Here is an 18,171-nt window from a genome sequence, read left to right as displayed (position 1 = left end):
TTGGATCCCTCAGTACCCATGTACTGAGTTTTAAAGAAAGTAGTTGGCATTCCTCTCCACTTTGGAGATGGGATTCTGAGAGGTCATATAATTGTGTAAGTCATAGAACTGAGATTCAAACCCAGATCTTGTTTTATGCCAAAACTTATATTGTTAATTGCTATACCTTTTTCTATTTTCCTCACATGAATTTACTTTGGTTAGGAGGTTATTTTAAGAATTCATGCATGGCAACTGAGGACTTTACCATTTGTATTTTTTGGTTGGCTGTCCTCAGTCAAGAAATTTGTGTCTTTGAGGCTGGTGAGGCTGACTTAGTGTATGGGCGTGTCCCTGAAGTTATTTACGACAAGGTAAACAATTCCAGTATCCAGTAGACACCAGCCACAAAACCACATTTGCATCATACTCATTATTTTGCTAGCCCCAGACAAGTCTGAGAAATAAAAACAAATTGTTATAGGGGAGAAGATGAAGGTGAGGAGGATGGGGGATGTAATGGTGTGCTGTCTTTTCTTATACTTGCTAGGAATTGTGTTTATGGAGAAAGGATTGGGAGTGTGTTAGCCCAACTTTCAAAGGCAGTGGAGGCTGTGTTGGAGCTAAAATGCACAAGAGTTTTTATTGTTGTTTTGCTTGACTATTTATTTATTTATTTATTTAAAAATTTCAAACAACTACCAAAATAATAATGATTTTTGCTTAGCCGATTACAAAGACTTTTACTTAGCAGATTACTAATACTTTCTGGAAGGGAAGTCTGTGCTGTCTTTGTCATGGTGTGCAGGGGGAGAATTCTGGTTGGGTTTGTGGAAGACCTGGTTCTGGTTTTCACTCAGATGCTCTCTTTGAAGTACGCTCAGTAAGGAGCTCTCCTGGGCCTTTATAGTTTCATCGGTGGAAGGGAGGAGAACAGCGACTGCGATCTTCGAGGCTCCCTTGAGCATAGCCTAGTATTGCTACTGGCCTAGGATGCCTACAGGATATCCAGTTAAATTTGAATTTCAGATAAACAATAAACCATTTTTATAAGCATGTTCCATGCAATGAAAGTATTTTTTATATAAACATGATCAAAATATTGCCTGAGACATTACTTATACTAAAAAAAATGTATTTGTTGTTTACCTAAAATTCAAATTTAGTCATCTTGTATTTTTATTTGCTGAATCTAGCAACTCTAATCTGACCTATAATCATTAATTTTAAGATAATCATAGAGTTTAGAATAATAACAATTATACATTTTCATGGCCAAATGTTCTAGTATATAACCACAGCATTGAGGGGGAAAAAAAAATTGTAGTGACAGTAGTGTAAAAGTAGGGATGGAAATCTCACATTGAGAAAGCTATTGCTAGAAAGTAGCAGTCACATTCTCTGCCCATTATGTAAAATTATAGTGATTCATAGTCTCATTGATTCATTCAATAAACATTTGCTGAGTGCCAATTATGAGCAAGTAATTATGGTAGGTATTTTCTGTACAGAAATCACCTATTCTGCATAGAATCACTTATCTTCATACCAATTCCCCAAGGTAATTGTTTTCCCCATTTTGTAGATGAGAAAACTGAGACTCAAAGAATATTTGACAGCCATTAAGGGAAGAAAAAGACCAAGATTTATCTGACTCTATTCAATTTTCTTGCCTCTTTTCTTCACAATAACTATTTTAAACTGAATTAATGGAGATGATGGTTGCCAAATGATGAACCTATACTCAGAAACTTTATTATTTCCATCCATCTGGTAGCACACAAAGAGGGATGCTGGGATGATTTGTTCCCCCAGACTATAAATTCTACCAGAGAAAGAAGACTTTCTGAGTCTAGGAACATCACACACCTTTCCTCTGCTTTCTCATTGGCAAAATAAGAGTTGAGCTCCACATTCTTAAAGTTTCTTCTAGTTTCCATGAAATCTTGCTCCATTTTAATCTTGCTCCAATTTTGTAGTCACTTAAGGAATAGTTCTTAAATGTCACGTATGTGGCCAGCAGTGTGCTAGGGACTAAGGATCAAATAATGAAAAGACATACTTATCCTTTTCCAGCTGTAATTTACAGCCTTGCAGATATTTTACCCCCTGGTGATTTAAGAGCTTCTGTGGGTTTGGGAGGTGATCCCAAAGCTCACATTGTTGGAATAGGTCACCCTTTGCTATTTTTACCTAGAAATATATTACTTCTAAATATTTTCCCTTGAAAATGAAACAACTTGGGAATTCCCAAGTACTTACGTGAATTTGTACAATGGTGAGTGGCGCTCATCATGGCTGCATCACCAGGAGGTTTATTTATAGTTGTCGAGTATGGCTTTCCAAACTCTGTAACGCGTTGGAGCTTCTACAGCTTTAAATTAGTTATGTTCTTTGAAAAATTTTACTTAACTCAGTGTTTCTCACCCTTTTTCATGTCAAAGCATAAACACAGAAAATGATTATTTTTGAACCCATACTTGGTTGAGGGTTTCAATTTCTCTCACCCTTCCTATCAACTACTTATAACCTAGTATGTGTCATGGTATACAGCTGGGAAGCTCCAAGTTATTTAATTTCTGTCATGGTTACAGAAAAGAAGCACAGAGAACTCTACTGTTGAAATTCTGTGTCAATGAGAATGAAACCAGTAACAATTCTGCATGTTCACTACAAAGCATTCATTGAGTCTTTTGGGTGCATTCATCTGATAAAGATTCTTATGGGTTACATCTTATAAAGATTCTAACATCTATCTGTTACTTGTACTTTATAAATCACTATTATGTTAATATTAATTGATATTAAATATGAAAAATAACATAAAAGGAGAAAATTATAATGATATTACTGAGTATGGTTTTTTCTAGAAAGTAAATATACTCACAAACTGTGTTTTGAATGACTCAAAACCATTTGTAAGTAACAGTCTGAAATCTCTTTTATTTAGAAACAAAATGTTGAAATTATAAAAACAGTTTGACTTTATTAGCCACAAAAAGTTGGAAATCTAAATATGTCACAAAAGTGGTTTTGGTCTTGTTTGACATATACCTAAAGTTTAATCTATTAAATATTGTATATTTAAAGAACACATTTTAATTTAATATTATGCTCTTTTTTTCAGTTAGATATAAATTGAATTTGTCTTTGTATATATTTAAACTGTATCAAACCAGATTTATAATACACTCTTTGATAATTACTAGATCTAAAATAACCTTTTTCCTCAAAATTATGTTTTGCATTATACTCTTCAGAAATGACAAAGTAATAAATATAGATCTGACAGAGGTTTTGAGAGACTATATGTTATTGAGGAAGGTGACAAAAATCAAAAGGAAGGGAAAGTTGAAACTACTCAATTACTTTCTGTAAGGTCATAACACAGGCCGTGTGTTCTTATAGCATTTGGATGTGTCCAGGGTGCTTGTTACATAGTACTGAAGCTACTTTGGGACAAGTGGGGATATCTATCTATCTATCTATCTATCTATCTAATCTATCTAATCTATCTAATCTATCTATATATAGAGAGAATATCTATCTATCTACCTACCTATCGAGAGAGAATATCATTTACATGTCTTTTTTTTTTTTTCCAAGGAATTTAAAACTTTGGGTTGTGAGCTTCTTAAAGGCCATTCATCTTCTCATCCTGAAAATCCATTGTGATAACTGGGTAGGCTACTGTTAAAAATTTTTGTAGAAATTATTCAGTCACTTAAGAGTAGAGTTTTGTGTGTGTGTGTGTGTGTGTGATTATTTTAATACTATACTGATATGATGAAATATTGATCATATTGCTTATATAAGTTACAAAATACAATATCAAAATATAAAATGTTGTACTTGGTACTATAACTAGATCCAAATGAAGGGCATTTATTTACCCTTTTTAATAGAGTCTATGACTTTATTCCTGGCCATGTAAATGTTTCCTTTTTGAAGTCACTTTTTTTTCTCCAATGGAAGTGTTTATTTTAAATTACCTTTAAATAGACCAGATTTAGAAGTCATTAAAGAGCCTGTAAACATCTATACATAGTGGTGATTTAGACATTCCAAACTATCATTCAGGCGCTCAAATTTGGAATACAATAGTTATAAATTGAGGGCTGTGATAGAGATTTGTAATCCCTTTCCAAAGCTTTTAAAACTTGTCTAGACACATAATTATTTGCAACAGGACAATATTCTCTATTTCATAGAGTTTCCCTTAGAGACTCTACAATAGACTTTTTTCTCTTTTTTTCTAAAGATTTTATTTATTTATTTGACAGAGAGAATGAGAGAGGCAGAGCAGCAGGCTGAGGGAAAGGAAGAAGCAGGCTACCCGCTGAGCAGGGAGTCCGATGTGGGGCTCAGTCCCTGGACCCTGATATCATGACCTTAGCAGAAGGCAGATGCTCAAGCAACAGAGCCACCCATGTGCCTCTAACTTTTTTTTCCCCTTTGAGGTTTATTTTTGATTACCAATTTCTAGAGAATCATACAGGATCTCAAGATGTGGATTTGCCCTCTCCTGTTGAAAATAAGGCACTAAGTTTCTAGAGTACTTTTTCAATTTTTTTCAAAAAAAAAAAAAAAGAAAAAGAGTTTGGAAAAAAATGGCTTCTGAGATATACAGCCTTTTAATCAGTTACTTACTCATGGTGTACAATTTGTGTAGTTTCTCAGAATCTCAGAATTAGATGTGATCCTGAGAGTTATCTAGACTACAATTCTCATTGCCAACTTTCTTATAAGTGAGAAAGGTTAGATTAATGATTCCTAAGACCATTTCTTGCCATAAATTCTAGATTTAGGGGAGTTTATAAAATATAAGTAATATATGCAAAGTATAATGATAGCATAATTTGTATATTTATACTCAGCTGCTTTTATTTATGTCATTGAATTTATTCCTAATAAGAATACGGAAATGTAGGCAATGCAGGTGATAGTGTCATTTTACTACACATTAACTTTATAATCTGGAAATAAAGATAATAAGTGGTTATGGCAGCCCTAGAGCTAGCCTTCTGAATTCCAGGTCTGTTTGCACTGTGTTGAACCATCTGGATTGTTCAGGATGAATTCTGGTTGAGCTCTGATTTCCTATGGCTTTGGCCTTGGTGCTTTTTGTTTTCTGATTTGGAGGTGTTAGGAATCCTATGACTTTTAAGGATTTTAATTTATGAAATTATTGACTTACTTGATTTTCTAAATTCCAAGTGTCTTGTATTTTGTTAGGTATGAAACGTTTGTAAACATTTGCATGGGTGGACGCTTTACTAGACCTGAGTTTTCAGACTATAGTGTACATTCTCATTCATTTATTTATTCATTCAGCAAGTAGTTACTGAGTTCTTGCCTGTCCTAAACCCTTTTCTGGGCCCTGAGAATACAGCAATGGAAAAAACAGAGGTTCCTGCCTTGGGAGGATTTAAAATCTAGAGAATTTGAAATGAATTTAATTTGAATAAGAATAAAGCAAAAAAAACAATAGTGGAAACATTTGGTACATGAGTAACTGCTTCTGTGATCCAGATGTGTGGAGCTAAAATAACAATAATAGTAATTTGCTGAATGCCACTCTATCTTCCACATTATAAACATGATCTCATTTCACCCTGACAATAACTCTGATTTAGGCATCATTATCATTTCCAGGTTAGAGATGAGAAAACGGGAGCCAGAGTGATTAAGTGACTCACATTTAAGTCTAACCTGACTTTATGATCTTAATCAACTCTCTTCTTTTGGAATATAGAGCTGAAAAATAATAGAGAAAATAATTTATTCAACCAAGATTTCTTGTTTCCTCATGTTCAAAACACTGTGCTTCAGGCACTGTAGGGAATATAATAATGATTGAGGAATGATTCCCATATTCACAAAGAATATAGGAGGAAGAAGTGTCAAAATCATATAATACAATGATATTATATAAATTTAAAATAACATTTGTCAAATACCTACTATGGGCTAGGCACTATACCAACCAAGGCCTGCTCTCCGACCTTGCAGTAGTGTTTCATTTCATTAGGGAGACACCATTGCAGAACAGATAATTTTAGGAGAAATTAAGAAACCAGAATAGTACAAAGTGACTGGTTATTGCGTCACTTTGACAATGACAACATTGCAATGATTCAAGTAAGAGAAGCTAATTTTCCAGAGTAACAGGGCTATAATTATAAATAACTCACCTCAGGAATTATTTATCTGCAGCATAATGATAGTTAATCATTACAAATGTATTAATTCTCTGGCAAATGTTCCCCAAATTTGTTTCAGCTACAGTTCTACTTAGCATTTTAGACAAATTTCCTTGACTCTAGTTTCCCAAGTAAGATTGAAAAGGTGACAGGAGTGTCCTGTAGACAAGAGCCAAGTGCATATTGCCTACAGACAACAAAATGCCCAGTGTCCTTTGGAAGAGTGTGACCGTGAGCACTCCCTTTTCTACCACTTCTCAGTTCTGAGAAGCACGTTAGTAAGCTAAGAGTGAGGCCAAAGTGCAAATAATTTTCAGATGGTGATTTTTGTTGTAATCCTAGAAGCTATGGTATAAAAACTAATACAAAGTTAGGAGTAGTGTTTCTTGGGAACAGAATGTTAAAACACACCCATGTGCTTCTTCTAACTACCAGTTTTGTGATCTTCACATGTATCACATTTTCCTCCTATTCCCTCCTATTCAAGGGAATAAGGGAAGGGGTAGAGGGAGAGAGAATCTCAAGCAGACTACACATTGAGAGCAGAGCTGACCCGGGGTTCCATCTCAGATCCCTGAGATCGTGACCTGGTGCTCAAAAGCAGGCACCTTGCTTTTCTGCTTCTTGAACAGAATGTATTGGCCATCTCATCATCTTTTATTCAGCCAGCTAATGCCATGATGCATAAAAATTGTCCTGGGTTGGAATACCATGGATCCCTGAGGAATGATGGACATTTGGGCCCATCATTTTGCACTTCAAATGACAGGTTTTGTGGGGTTTTAGTCTTCTTTTTCTTTGCTATTATACATCATTTTTTCTGTGCTTTCTTTAACTGGAAATCATTATGCTCCCACTTTCCTTGCTTCTTGCTCCCTCATTCTCTAATCTGTTGATGTGAACACAAGTGGGCTGTTATATGAGCTGTCATTTTACTTGGGAAAATTTAATTAGGTCTACCCTGTGTTTTCATATGTATGACTGTACCTCCTAATTCCCCAAGGTTACACTTTAATATAAAGTTTTTGCTAAAATGGGTAAGTGTGTGTGTGTGTGTGTGTGTGTAGTTTTGCCCTCCCCCTCATTTCTAAGATCATGAGTATATTTGTATTTTCTGTTTCATGTCCATTCAGTTTTAATGGTCTCTATTTCTATAAAAATTATTTCACTTAATCCTTCCAAATTTTTGATATACAGTTATTTATAATACTTCCATTTAAAATATTAATTTTGGTTATAATCATTTTCTCTTTACCATATGTATATACATACATATATATTTGGTGTTTTTAATTTCTTCTTTATCAAACTAGCCATAATGTGCCGTATTATTTCTCCTTTCATAGAACTGGGTTTTCTTTTTTTTTTTTTTTTTTTTTTGGTTTTTATTTATTTTTTTTTTTTAATTTTTTTTAATTTATTTATGATAGTCACAGAGAGAGAGAGAGAGAGAGAGAGAGGCAGAGACATAGGCAGAGGGAGAAGCAGGCTCCATGCACCGGGAGCCTGATGTGGGATTCGATCCTGGGTCTCCAGGATCGCGCCCTGGGCCAAAGGCAGGCGCCAAACCGCTGCGCCACCCAGGGATCAGAACTGGGTTTTCTTTTGTAGATTATTTCCTTTAAAAAATATTACATTAATGTATGTGCTTGTCTGTCTTGCATTTTTGTATTTACCTTGACCTTTTATATAAAATTTTAATTTAGATGTTAGATTATTAATTTTTCATATTAATATATGCATTTAAGGCTATAATTTCACTTCTAAAACATACATCTGGAAAGATTTATTATATAAAGTTTTCACTGTCTTTGGGTCTTAATATTATTTAATTTGTATTATGTTTTCTTGGTAGCCCCAGGGACATTTAGAATATATATATACATATATTTATATATGTATATATATATTTGTAATATTTAGTTCCCAAATATATATGTGTTTACACACACACACACACACACACACACACACACATACATGTAAAATGTAGTTCCCAAATATTTTGAAAGGGAGCATTTCAAGTCTGTGTATGTATGTTATAGGAGGAGGTTCAGATTTGTATTCATTTTTGTCAGGTAATGTGCCTATATAATATTAATCCTTTGGAATTTCTTGACATGTTTCATAGTCTCACATGGGCAGTTTTGTAGTGCTCGCTTCCGCAGCACATATACTAAAAAAAAAGGGCAGTTTTGTAAATGTCATGTGCATGAATTAATAAAATGTTTTTATTTAATATTTGGTGCAGGGATCTATATATGTCCATGATATTACAAATGCAAATTCAAGTATTTTATACCCTTACTTTTTTTTGTCTACTTGATCTGCTTGAAATCTTCCTTCTTAATAACAAATCTATCTGACTTTTCTTTGTAGTTTGGCAAGGTTGTGTTTTGGCAAGATTTCAAGGCTCTGCCATTGGGTGCCTAGAATAGAGACTATTATCCCATTCTAGGGAATAATTTGTTTACTCATTATATAGTGACCCTTTCTCCTCCATTAATACTTTTACCTTAAAGCCTTTTGCCCAATACCAGTTTTCTTTTATTACTCTTTGCCAGGTATAGCTTTGTTCATGCCTTTATTTTCAACCTTACTGTGTAAATGCCTTAGGAATTTTTTTAATAAATAGGATATACTAGGTTATATTAAAATTGAAAACCCTTGTCTTTTATCCAGTAAGTTTAACTCATCTACTTACCGTGAATTCCGGTATATTTAAATGTGAATTTGCCATTTATTTTTGCATTTTCTAGTTTCCATATTTTTTTGATTTAATTTTTTTCTTCTATTGGGTAAGTTTTCTTTGTTGCCTTTTACCACACTACTGGTTTGGAAGTTATATGCTATCTTTTTAAAAAAATATATCTTGTCATGAAATCTTACCTTAAGAAAACTGAAAGTATTTCTGTTAACTCTCCATATGTACAAGAATATTAGATGAGACCCTTGGATGGTTCAGTGGTTGAGCATCTGCCTTCATCTCAGGGAATAATTCCGGAGTCCTGGGATCAAGTCCCACATCAGGCTCCCCACAGGGAGTCTGCTTCTCCCTCTGCCTGTGTCTCTCTACCTCTCTCTCTGGCTCTCATGAATAAATAAATAAAATCTTTTTTTAAAAAAAGAATACTAGAATGATCCATTTCCTCTTCTTTAATATTCTTATCTGGAATTTTAGTTTAACTCCTCAATTAATCACCTTCATCATTATTGATATTATTATTTTATAGGTAGTGCTCATTTCGATTTACTTGTGTGCTTACCAGTGTCCTTGCTCACCAATGCATCTGTATTCCACTTCATTCCTTTCTTTTTGATTTAATATATTTTTCCTAAAGTACATCCTTTTGTAATTCTTTCAACAATGTCTATGAATGCTGTATTCTCTCAGGCCTTATTGTTGGAAAATGTCTTTATATTGCCCTCACTTTGAGTGATAGCTAAGTATAAAAATTTATGTTGACATTCACCTTCAGCACTTTATAAGTAATATTCTGGTAGCTTCTGGCCATAATTTTGTTGTGGAGAGATCTGCTTTGAACATACTTGCTGTTCCTTTTTCAGATTCTTTTGTTTTATTTCTTGCATGCTTTGGCTTTAGTGTACTACAATTTCTGTAGGATGTGTGTTGGTGTTCATTTATTTCTACTTTAATCCTCCTTAACACATTGGATTCTTAAATCTAAGTTTTCATATCTTTGAAATATGCTGTAAAATGGTAGACCCATTAGCTTTTTAATAATAATTTAGTAATTTACTTCTAAAATCATTTAAAATTTAGGGGTAAACAGTAAGTATAGTACACAGAACTATATTCATGAAAACTTCTTAATGGTAAGTTGCCAATCTGTTACTTAATCTTTTAAGAATTTAGTTTTGTACTTCTTAGGAGATATTCTCCTATACAATCATGATGAACCTTCCAAAATTAGGAAATTAGCATTGATATATTATTACCACTATTCATTCCTACACCTCACTTAAGTATTGCCAGTTATCCCAGTATTGTCCATTGTAGTAAGAGAATCCAGGTGAGACCCATATCTTGCATTAGTTGTCATATGTTTTGAGTCTTTTAGTTGGAGCATTCCTTGGTTTTTTACTTTCTTGACCTTACTTGGCTTTTTAAAAATTACAGGTCAGTTATTTTGTAAGGTCCTTCAGTCTGTGTTTGTCTTGATTAGATTCAAGTCACACATCTTTGGCAGGAACACCACAGAAGTGCTGCCGTGTTCTTCTCACAGCATCCTGTCAGTTGGTGCATGAATCTGATTTGCTCCATCACTGATTATTTTTACTTCTATTACTTGCCAGGCTCTTCCTGTATGAAGTTACTCTTTTATTTCCTTTGGAATTAGTAATTATCAGTATGAACATGTGGTTTCCCATTTTATTCAGTGAATTTCAATCTATTCCTAGCATGATTCACTTTGGTGCTCTTGTAGTCCATAATTTGGCCAGTGGGCACCCATTCAAGCTGGTTTCTATGTCCTTTTGATAGGTCCCCTTACTCTGAGCAGTTCTTTGCTCTCAATAATATAATGTACCAGTATTATCTTGTATTTTCCCTGCTCCAGGGATGGAATCAACCAATTTCCCAAGAAACCCTGGTTCCTTTTAGTAAAGAATAGCATTTAGAAGATGCTAAGTGAGCTTGTTGCCATGGGAGTGTTGCTGCTCCAAGCCCTCAGGGAACAGAGATGGGAAATGTGTACATTGAATGTATGTGTGTTCATACTAATACCTCTGATACCACTGCAACATAACAGGAATTGTTCTAGTTTTCTTCCTTTCTATATTTTCAGCTTTCCTTTCTGATAGTAGGAAACTTGGTTCCTGTTATTCTATTAATATGTTAATTATTTAATCATTACTCTGAATGTAACTAATTTTCTATAAATTCTGCTGCCCTGCCCTCTGGCCTCCTGATCATTATATGGCTTCATCAGCCCTCGTAGAGCTCTCTACTGACCCTGGATGTGAAGACTCTGCTCAGCCACTGTATTTCCTATGTCTGGCTACACTTTCTGGTAGTACCACTCCTGCCACCAGGACATTATCCTTCCTGGGCTCCTGCACTCTATTCCGGGGCATCTCTGTAAATGGATGTTCACCTAACCTTGCCCATCCTCTGATTCCCCTTTGCCAGTACCTCCTTACTCAATGTAAACTCCATCATCACCCTGTTTGGGCTCTAGCCCTCCACATTGGCTCTCCCTTCCATGCAAATACCCTTCTCACCTTGCACTGGTTTCTGAGCCCCACACCAGGGCCACTCCCTTTATCATCCTCATGGTGTGAACTTCTTCCTTTTTGTTCAGGCTCCAACACCCAGTATGAGACAGCTTGAACACATTGTCTGTTTTCACTCTGCTTGGGCTGTACATCTCACACAGGGCTATCCAAGTTTGGGCATCTTACTCATCCTCCCTGGGCTCCAGCTCCACTTGTTCTCCTATACGGATGCCCTCCTCACAAGGTTGAGCTCTGACACTCCAATAACGCTTCTCTACCTAATGGTTTTAGGACTGAACTAACCAGGAAGGGAAAGGGTTCTACCTTTTTTGGAGCTTATATTAGATAAATGTTGGGTGTTCTCATTTTATCATCCATCGTTCTTAATATCTCTGATTGATCTTAACTCTCTGATTTTTTTCACTCAACATTCTGTTTCTTAATCACTCTTTGCCCTTTTTTTGTGCAATTTCTTAAGAATTGTCTGTAAGTGCATTGATTTTCTCTTCACTTGAGTCTATTTTGATTTATTTTCTTGACATTTGTTATATTCCAATGGTTACATTTTACTCTAGAAGCAGTATTTGTTTCTTTTAAAATTCTACCTGTTTATTTCTTTTATAGGCTATCTTTTTCCCTAAGGTTTTAGATTTCTTCTTTTGTCTCTTTAATAGTTCATAATAATTTAATATATTTATTCTTTCACAATAAGTTTTATATTGTTCTCTTATTATTAGGTTTGGAGGTACTGATCATTCTATTTACTAATGGTTTATTATTTTCTTGAATGGTTTGTAATTTCTTATTGCAAGCTTATTTGCCACTGGAGTTATTTGCTTCTATGAAAACCATATACAATCTTGGTTGTTAAAGTATCTTCCAAATGCTTTATTTAAAAAAATAGTTTCATTAAAATGTAATAGACATGCAGTATATTTATTTACATATATGTTTACATATATGTATTGAAAGTGTATAGTTGTATATGTTTTAACATATGTGTTCATTCCTGCAACAATCACCATAGTCAAAATAATAACATGTCTGCCATTCTCAGAAGTTTCTTTATTCTCTTTTGCAATTTCTATAATCCCTGTCCCTTTCTCTTGTCCACAGACATCCACTGACCTTCTTTCTATTGTCATAGAGTAATCTGAATTTTCTAGAATTTTATATAAATGGAGTCATACTGTATTTATTCTTTTTAGCCACCATTTTCACTTAGTATAATTATTTTTAGTTTAATCTGTGTTATGCAAATTAAGAGTTCATTCTTTTTTATTGATGAATAGTATCCCATTATGTGGTTATACCACCATTTATTTATCCATTCACTTCATATGATGGACATTTGGGTTGTTTCCAGTTTTTAGCTATTATAAATAAAATGCTACATGTAGAAATCTTTTTGAAATATTTGTTCTCTTTTCTCTTGGGTGACACCTAGATGCATTGACTGGGTAATGTACTGACACATTTTTCACTTTGTAAAACAACTGCAAAACTATTTTCCAATGTGTATTTCCAATAGCAACATAGGAGTTCTAGTTGTTTTACATTCTTAGCACTTGGCATGATTTTGTTAAAAATTTGAGGTATCTTAATATATGTATAGTGTTTTTGAGAGGCCTCTCACTAGTATCATTGACCTGAGAACAATTATTTATGTGGATTTCTGGGATGCCTGGTGGCTCAGAGGTTGAGCATCTGCCTTCGGCTCAGGATGCAATCCTGGGTTCCTGGGTCCTGCATCGGGCTCCTTGCAGGGGGCCTGCTTCTCCCTCTGCCTATGTCTCTCCCTCTCTCTCTCTATGTCTTTCATGAAGAAATAAATAACATCTTTAAAAAATTATTTACATGCATCTCTTCATGTGGGAATTCTGGCATTATAAATATGTAACGATATATTTTATTCCACACCTGTTTTGTGGTTCAGGTTTGACCTATTTTCTTGGAAGATTTGGAAATAAGCTCCCTTATCTTTCTGAATAATGTTGGAGTTTTTCTAGATTTCATTTCATTGAGTAAGGAAGCTTCTTGTTCTTAAGTGGGGATTAACACTTAAACCGATTCAACTCCTCTTTCAAATTATTCTTAGATTTGTACTGCTTGGAATTCCTTAGACTTATTTACAATCATGGCCAAGAAGCAACACGCATGCACGCACACATGCATAGCATTGTTTCTCTGTATTTGAGGTAAAAGTCCAAGTTCAGATTATAGTGTTGTTGAAACCACAACACTTTGGTTAGCTTAGTAATGTGATGAATAAGTGCAGTCCTGATAGTCTGAATTGCAAAGCTCCAACTAGTTCCCATAGAAATTTTGGTTTTGTGGCACCTGGGGGGTTGCAGTAAGAATAATATAGGCCGCTGTGTACTGATCTAAGAAGCGAACCATCAGGAACTAGGTACTGAATTCCAAATAAATGAACTACAGATAAAATTTTGAAAGCAACCAGTTTATGTTACTTACTCTCTACATCAAATTTATGTTCATGGTGTCAACGCATACTAAATGTTTATATGTGTGTATGAGTCTATGTGTACTTAAACATAATAAATAATATGTACCATAAATTTTAATAACTTGTTTTGGTATTTATCCTTTTTATGCTTCAGAACCAGAAGTCCTTCAGGACAGAAGATTTTCATTTTGTTAACTTTCTCAAGCCAAATGTGGGAAGTAAGCTTGCTATCTTCCTCCCTCTCATCTTTGATGTTTTTAATGAGACTAAATATATACTACTTTACTACTAAGTTATAAGAGGAAACTTACTAATCTACTCTAAAGATTTAAAGCATTATTAATCATCAAATTATTTGTATTTCAGAAAAGAATGCCTATTTGTGGGAAACATTTAACTCATTGTGTCACAAGCTGTAATGCACATATTGCTAGGTATACTTCAGATCATTTTGGGTAGTAAGTACACAGGCAAGCATTTTTGATAATTATATATTCATTTTAACCCTTGTAACTAACACATGAAGGTAGTAGTTTCATGAAAATTCTTTTTTAAATTTTTTTAAATTTATTTTTTTTCATGGAAATTCTCATTGAGGAAGATAGCAAATGCAAAAACAGGTGAAATAAAGATAATTATTAAAGTAGGATAGGTGGAACATGAATATGGCAGAAATCAGGAAAGTCACACATGAATTTTTGAAGACTGGGAAACACTGTTTTTATAGAAAATATTTACTTCTTTTATTTATTTATTTTTATTATTTTTTATTGGAGTTCAATTTGCCAACATATAGCATAACACCCAGTGCTCATCCCATCAAGTGCCCCCCTCAGTGCCCGTCACCCAGTCACCCCCACCCCCCACCCACCTCCCTTTCCACTACACCTTGTTCATTTCCCAGAGTTACTTCTTATTTACTTCTTAACTGCAAAATTCAGATATTTGTTACTTAGGTGAGGTGATAACATTTTTGGGGAGAGAGAATATGCAAAGCTGTCTTCAAATTATAGTGTGTAGCCAGCTCTGTTCTTTGTGAGAGGCTTTGCTGGGCTTTGGAGCAAGTCAGGATCACCCATAGTCAAAGCCATGTGTGGAGTGGATAAACTATTCCTATCTTTGTCTTTGTCAGCCTCAATAATCACAAACTGGGAGAAAAGTCATTTTTGTTTGATGGATTAACACTGCGCATGGTAATTTCAATGTGTAATGGCTGCCTTCTCCTCTAATGACAGGGAAGCACCCTTTTCCCCCAACTGTGGGAGAATACATCCCAGAGTTTAGATCATGGTAAATCCATTAGTGACATGATCCGTCCCCCAAAATGTATTAATGATGACTGTGTTTACTTTCTTCTCTGTTCAGGATTCTCTCAGCATGAGGTCCTCCTTACAGGCAGTAGCACTCTGGGGAAAGAAGGCCCCTCCACACAGCATCACTGCCATCATGATCACTGATGACCAACAAACCATTGTGACTGGAAGTCAAGAAGGTCAGCTCTGTCTCTGGAATCTCTCATCTGAACTAAAGGTGAGTGAAACTGAGTCATATTGAAACAGAAGGCACTCACAAAATAAGCACAATTTGTTTCTACCTGCAATGACCATAGAAGTTTTGCATGATTGTTAAAAAGATGCTTACTAAAGTAATAAATTGATTTTACTTCTGAGTTTGGAGAAAATGAAGTACTATATGATGGATCAAGATCATTTGAAAATTATATTATGAATATTGCTAATCATAGCTGCCAACTAAGTGTTATCACCCTTTAAGCTGTGCTGAGTTTTACTGTTTTACATCCTGAATTATATGTTTAAGTAACTGAACTACAGACATGTAAGTATAACTCTAAAAATTATAGCTCATTAATCTAAACAAAGGGCACCCTTGAAAACGCTATTAACTAAATGAGTAATATCTTAATTATCTGGGTGTTTCTGTCAGTTTGGCCTTCTTGCTATTCTTTAGGCCTCTGCTTGCCTGTGATTTTTAAAGATCACATCAAAAAGCTCTAAATCCAATTTACTATTGTCGTCTTCCTATCTCAGAACCTGACCTCACCTAGGATTTGGCCCATTGATTAGCAATTAATTGTCCCTGTCCCAAGTCATAAACATTTAACATATTGGAATAGATATTTGCTTAGTCCTAGCAGCCTTTGGACCCAATTTGAACATTTAAACTAATGATGTACTTAAAGTATACTGCCCTCATTAAGAAGCCTTTTAAAGATCAAAGACTATTTTTAGCCCTTAAAGTTTGTCACTTTAAAACCTAAATTAACAATTAATTGTAATTCTATTTTATAGTGTAATTAATTAACATCTCCCATCACAGAAGAGTTACACTACAGGACTGCCAAGAACTGCATAGCAGACCACCTCAGCTCAATGTTTATGAACATTCCTGAAAGAAGGAACTGGTATTATTGCAACCACTGAGCTTTGAAGAGTGGCCCTCACATTTATTATCTCAGAATTTAAACTCACACTTCTAAATGGCTTAAATGGTCTTGCTACTCTTTTTAATGTTTCAGGTATAGTGTTTTCCAGTTGGAGTAGTTGTCTTGTAATATGTAGGTTGCAATAAGCTTAAGAAATTTGGAATCCTAGCATCTTCATCTTTTTACCTGTGTTCCTGGGATTTATTCAGTATTTATTCAACATGCATGTATTGACTACATGGTATAAGTTAGACAGTATACTAGGTACCTGGGTTCAAACACAAATGAGAAGACTTGGTGCTGACTGTCCAAGGGACTACAGTGTAGTAGAGAAAGGACATAGGCTAATGTAGTGTACTTATGTGATAATAAAAGGTACTCTGAGTACTTTGAGTGCTGAGGAATTTATATTTTAAAAAATTAGCTAGCAAGAGTTAATGCCATGCTAATTAAAAGCAGTGGCAATATTGAGGGATTTCTAGATGATTTATGCAAGGAGATGATATAATACTATATTATTATATTTGTGATTGAAACTGTCATTTGGTATTAATGTGAAGGGCATACTGAAGGGAGGGGGAGAAGAGGTAAGGAGCAGTGACTATGGTGGGAGATTCCACATTAATTTAGTCAAGAAAGTTTTTGAGTATGAACCAAATCAGTGATGGGATGAAAAGGAGATGAAAAATGGAAAGATATTAAGAAAAAAGAATGGTCAGAACTCAGCAACTGATTGGAGTGTGGGTAAAGGGGCAGGAACAGTCAAGGATACCTTACAGATTTGGGGTTTAAATAAATGGGTGGGACTGGTGGTGTGGTGGTATCATGTATTTGTATCAGGAATAGCAGTGATTAGAGAACAGGAATAGGAAAGGAAAAGAGGTGATTTAAGCTCTGAATATCTCGGAGTATACAAGTATTTATTAGGGGATTGGGAACACATCTCAGTTTTTCCCTGTCATGGGTAGTAGGCCTGCAGGTTACAGGGGAGTAGAGAATATGTGCCTCCCTGTCCTGGGCTTCTCATCAGCTGCCCAGATTGTGATGCTGCTTCCAGATTCAGAGTCCAACTCCCAAAGACCTCTTCATGTGGTTTACCAGTGAAGACCTTCTCCAATTTTCATGCTAGGAACTACTTCACCTGTGTTTCCTGGTATTGATTGCTGGTATTTATAATGCTTTTAAGCATAGAGAAAGCTGAGTTGAACACCCCTCCTGCCCCCAGATATATCCCCTTAGTATTGCTATATTCTATTTTTCTTCCTATTTAATACTCAGAAGGCAGTGACAAAGTGAAGAATAGCAAAAATAGCAATATTGTGTACAGAAAAAGAATGGAGAGCTTGGTCAAATTATAACTCATATATTTACCAAATCCAGCAAATGGCATATTCTTGGAGCCTGATTTCTTCATCAGTGAAATGGGTATCAAACCCTGTTTATAGTTGCACCAGTGCCTGGATATGGTGGATGCACATCAAATTGTGTGTTCCCATTTGTGCTATTGGAAACTCCTGGGGTGGAGGAAGGTGGACGTCAGTAATGTGTCAATAGAAGTAGAGCCAATGAATAGAAGTAAAGGTCTCTTGGATGTCATTGTGGATTTTTGTTGTTGTTTATATTCCTTACAGCACTTCCAGAATATGATAAAATAAAGAGATTATGATGAATTGTCACAGTCTATTTAATTACATGTGGGGATTTAGTAGTAGAATGAGGACTCCATATGCAAAGCAATGGAGTTCCATTATGCTATTTTGTCTACGGTATATTTTCTCCAGGAAAATAATCTTGATTTTCCCTAATTCCTTGCTTAATTTGGCTTGTAATATATGGTAAGG

General features: G+C 34.9%; 1 protein-coding gene across 5 annotated transcripts in view; it reads left to right on the top strand.

Annotated features, from left to right (window-relative positions):
* WDR72 (WD repeat domain 72) overlaps window positions 1-18,171 on the top strand; it is a 220,510-nt gene that overhangs the window by 10,754 nt on the left and 191,585 nt on the right. The window contains exons 1-2 of one of the 5 annotated variants that reach the window (XM_077881150.1): window positions 14,046-14,105; window positions 15,253-15,417. In XM_077881150.1, the coding sequence (XP_077737276.1) occupies window positions 14,097-14,105; window positions 15,253-15,417 (174 nt within the window). In that variant the 5' untranslated portion in view covers window positions 14,046-14,096. Of the gene's footprint in view, window positions 1-14,045; window positions 14,106-15,252; window positions 15,418-18,171 lie in introns of those variants that run through there. The other 4 variants (XM_077881155.1, XM_077881153.1, XM_077881151.1 and 1 more) reach the window with 4 other exon arrangements.

Source organism: Canis aureus, chromosome 32 (genome assembly GCF_053574225.1).
Source record: "Canis aureus isolate CA01 chromosome 32, VMU_Caureus_v.1.0, whole genome shotgun sequence".
NCBI lineage: Eukaryota > Metazoa > Chordata > Mammalia > Carnivora > Canidae > Canis > Canis aureus.
Note: the sequence above shows the minus strand (reverse complement) of the source record. Positions and strands in the feature narration are given on the sequence as shown.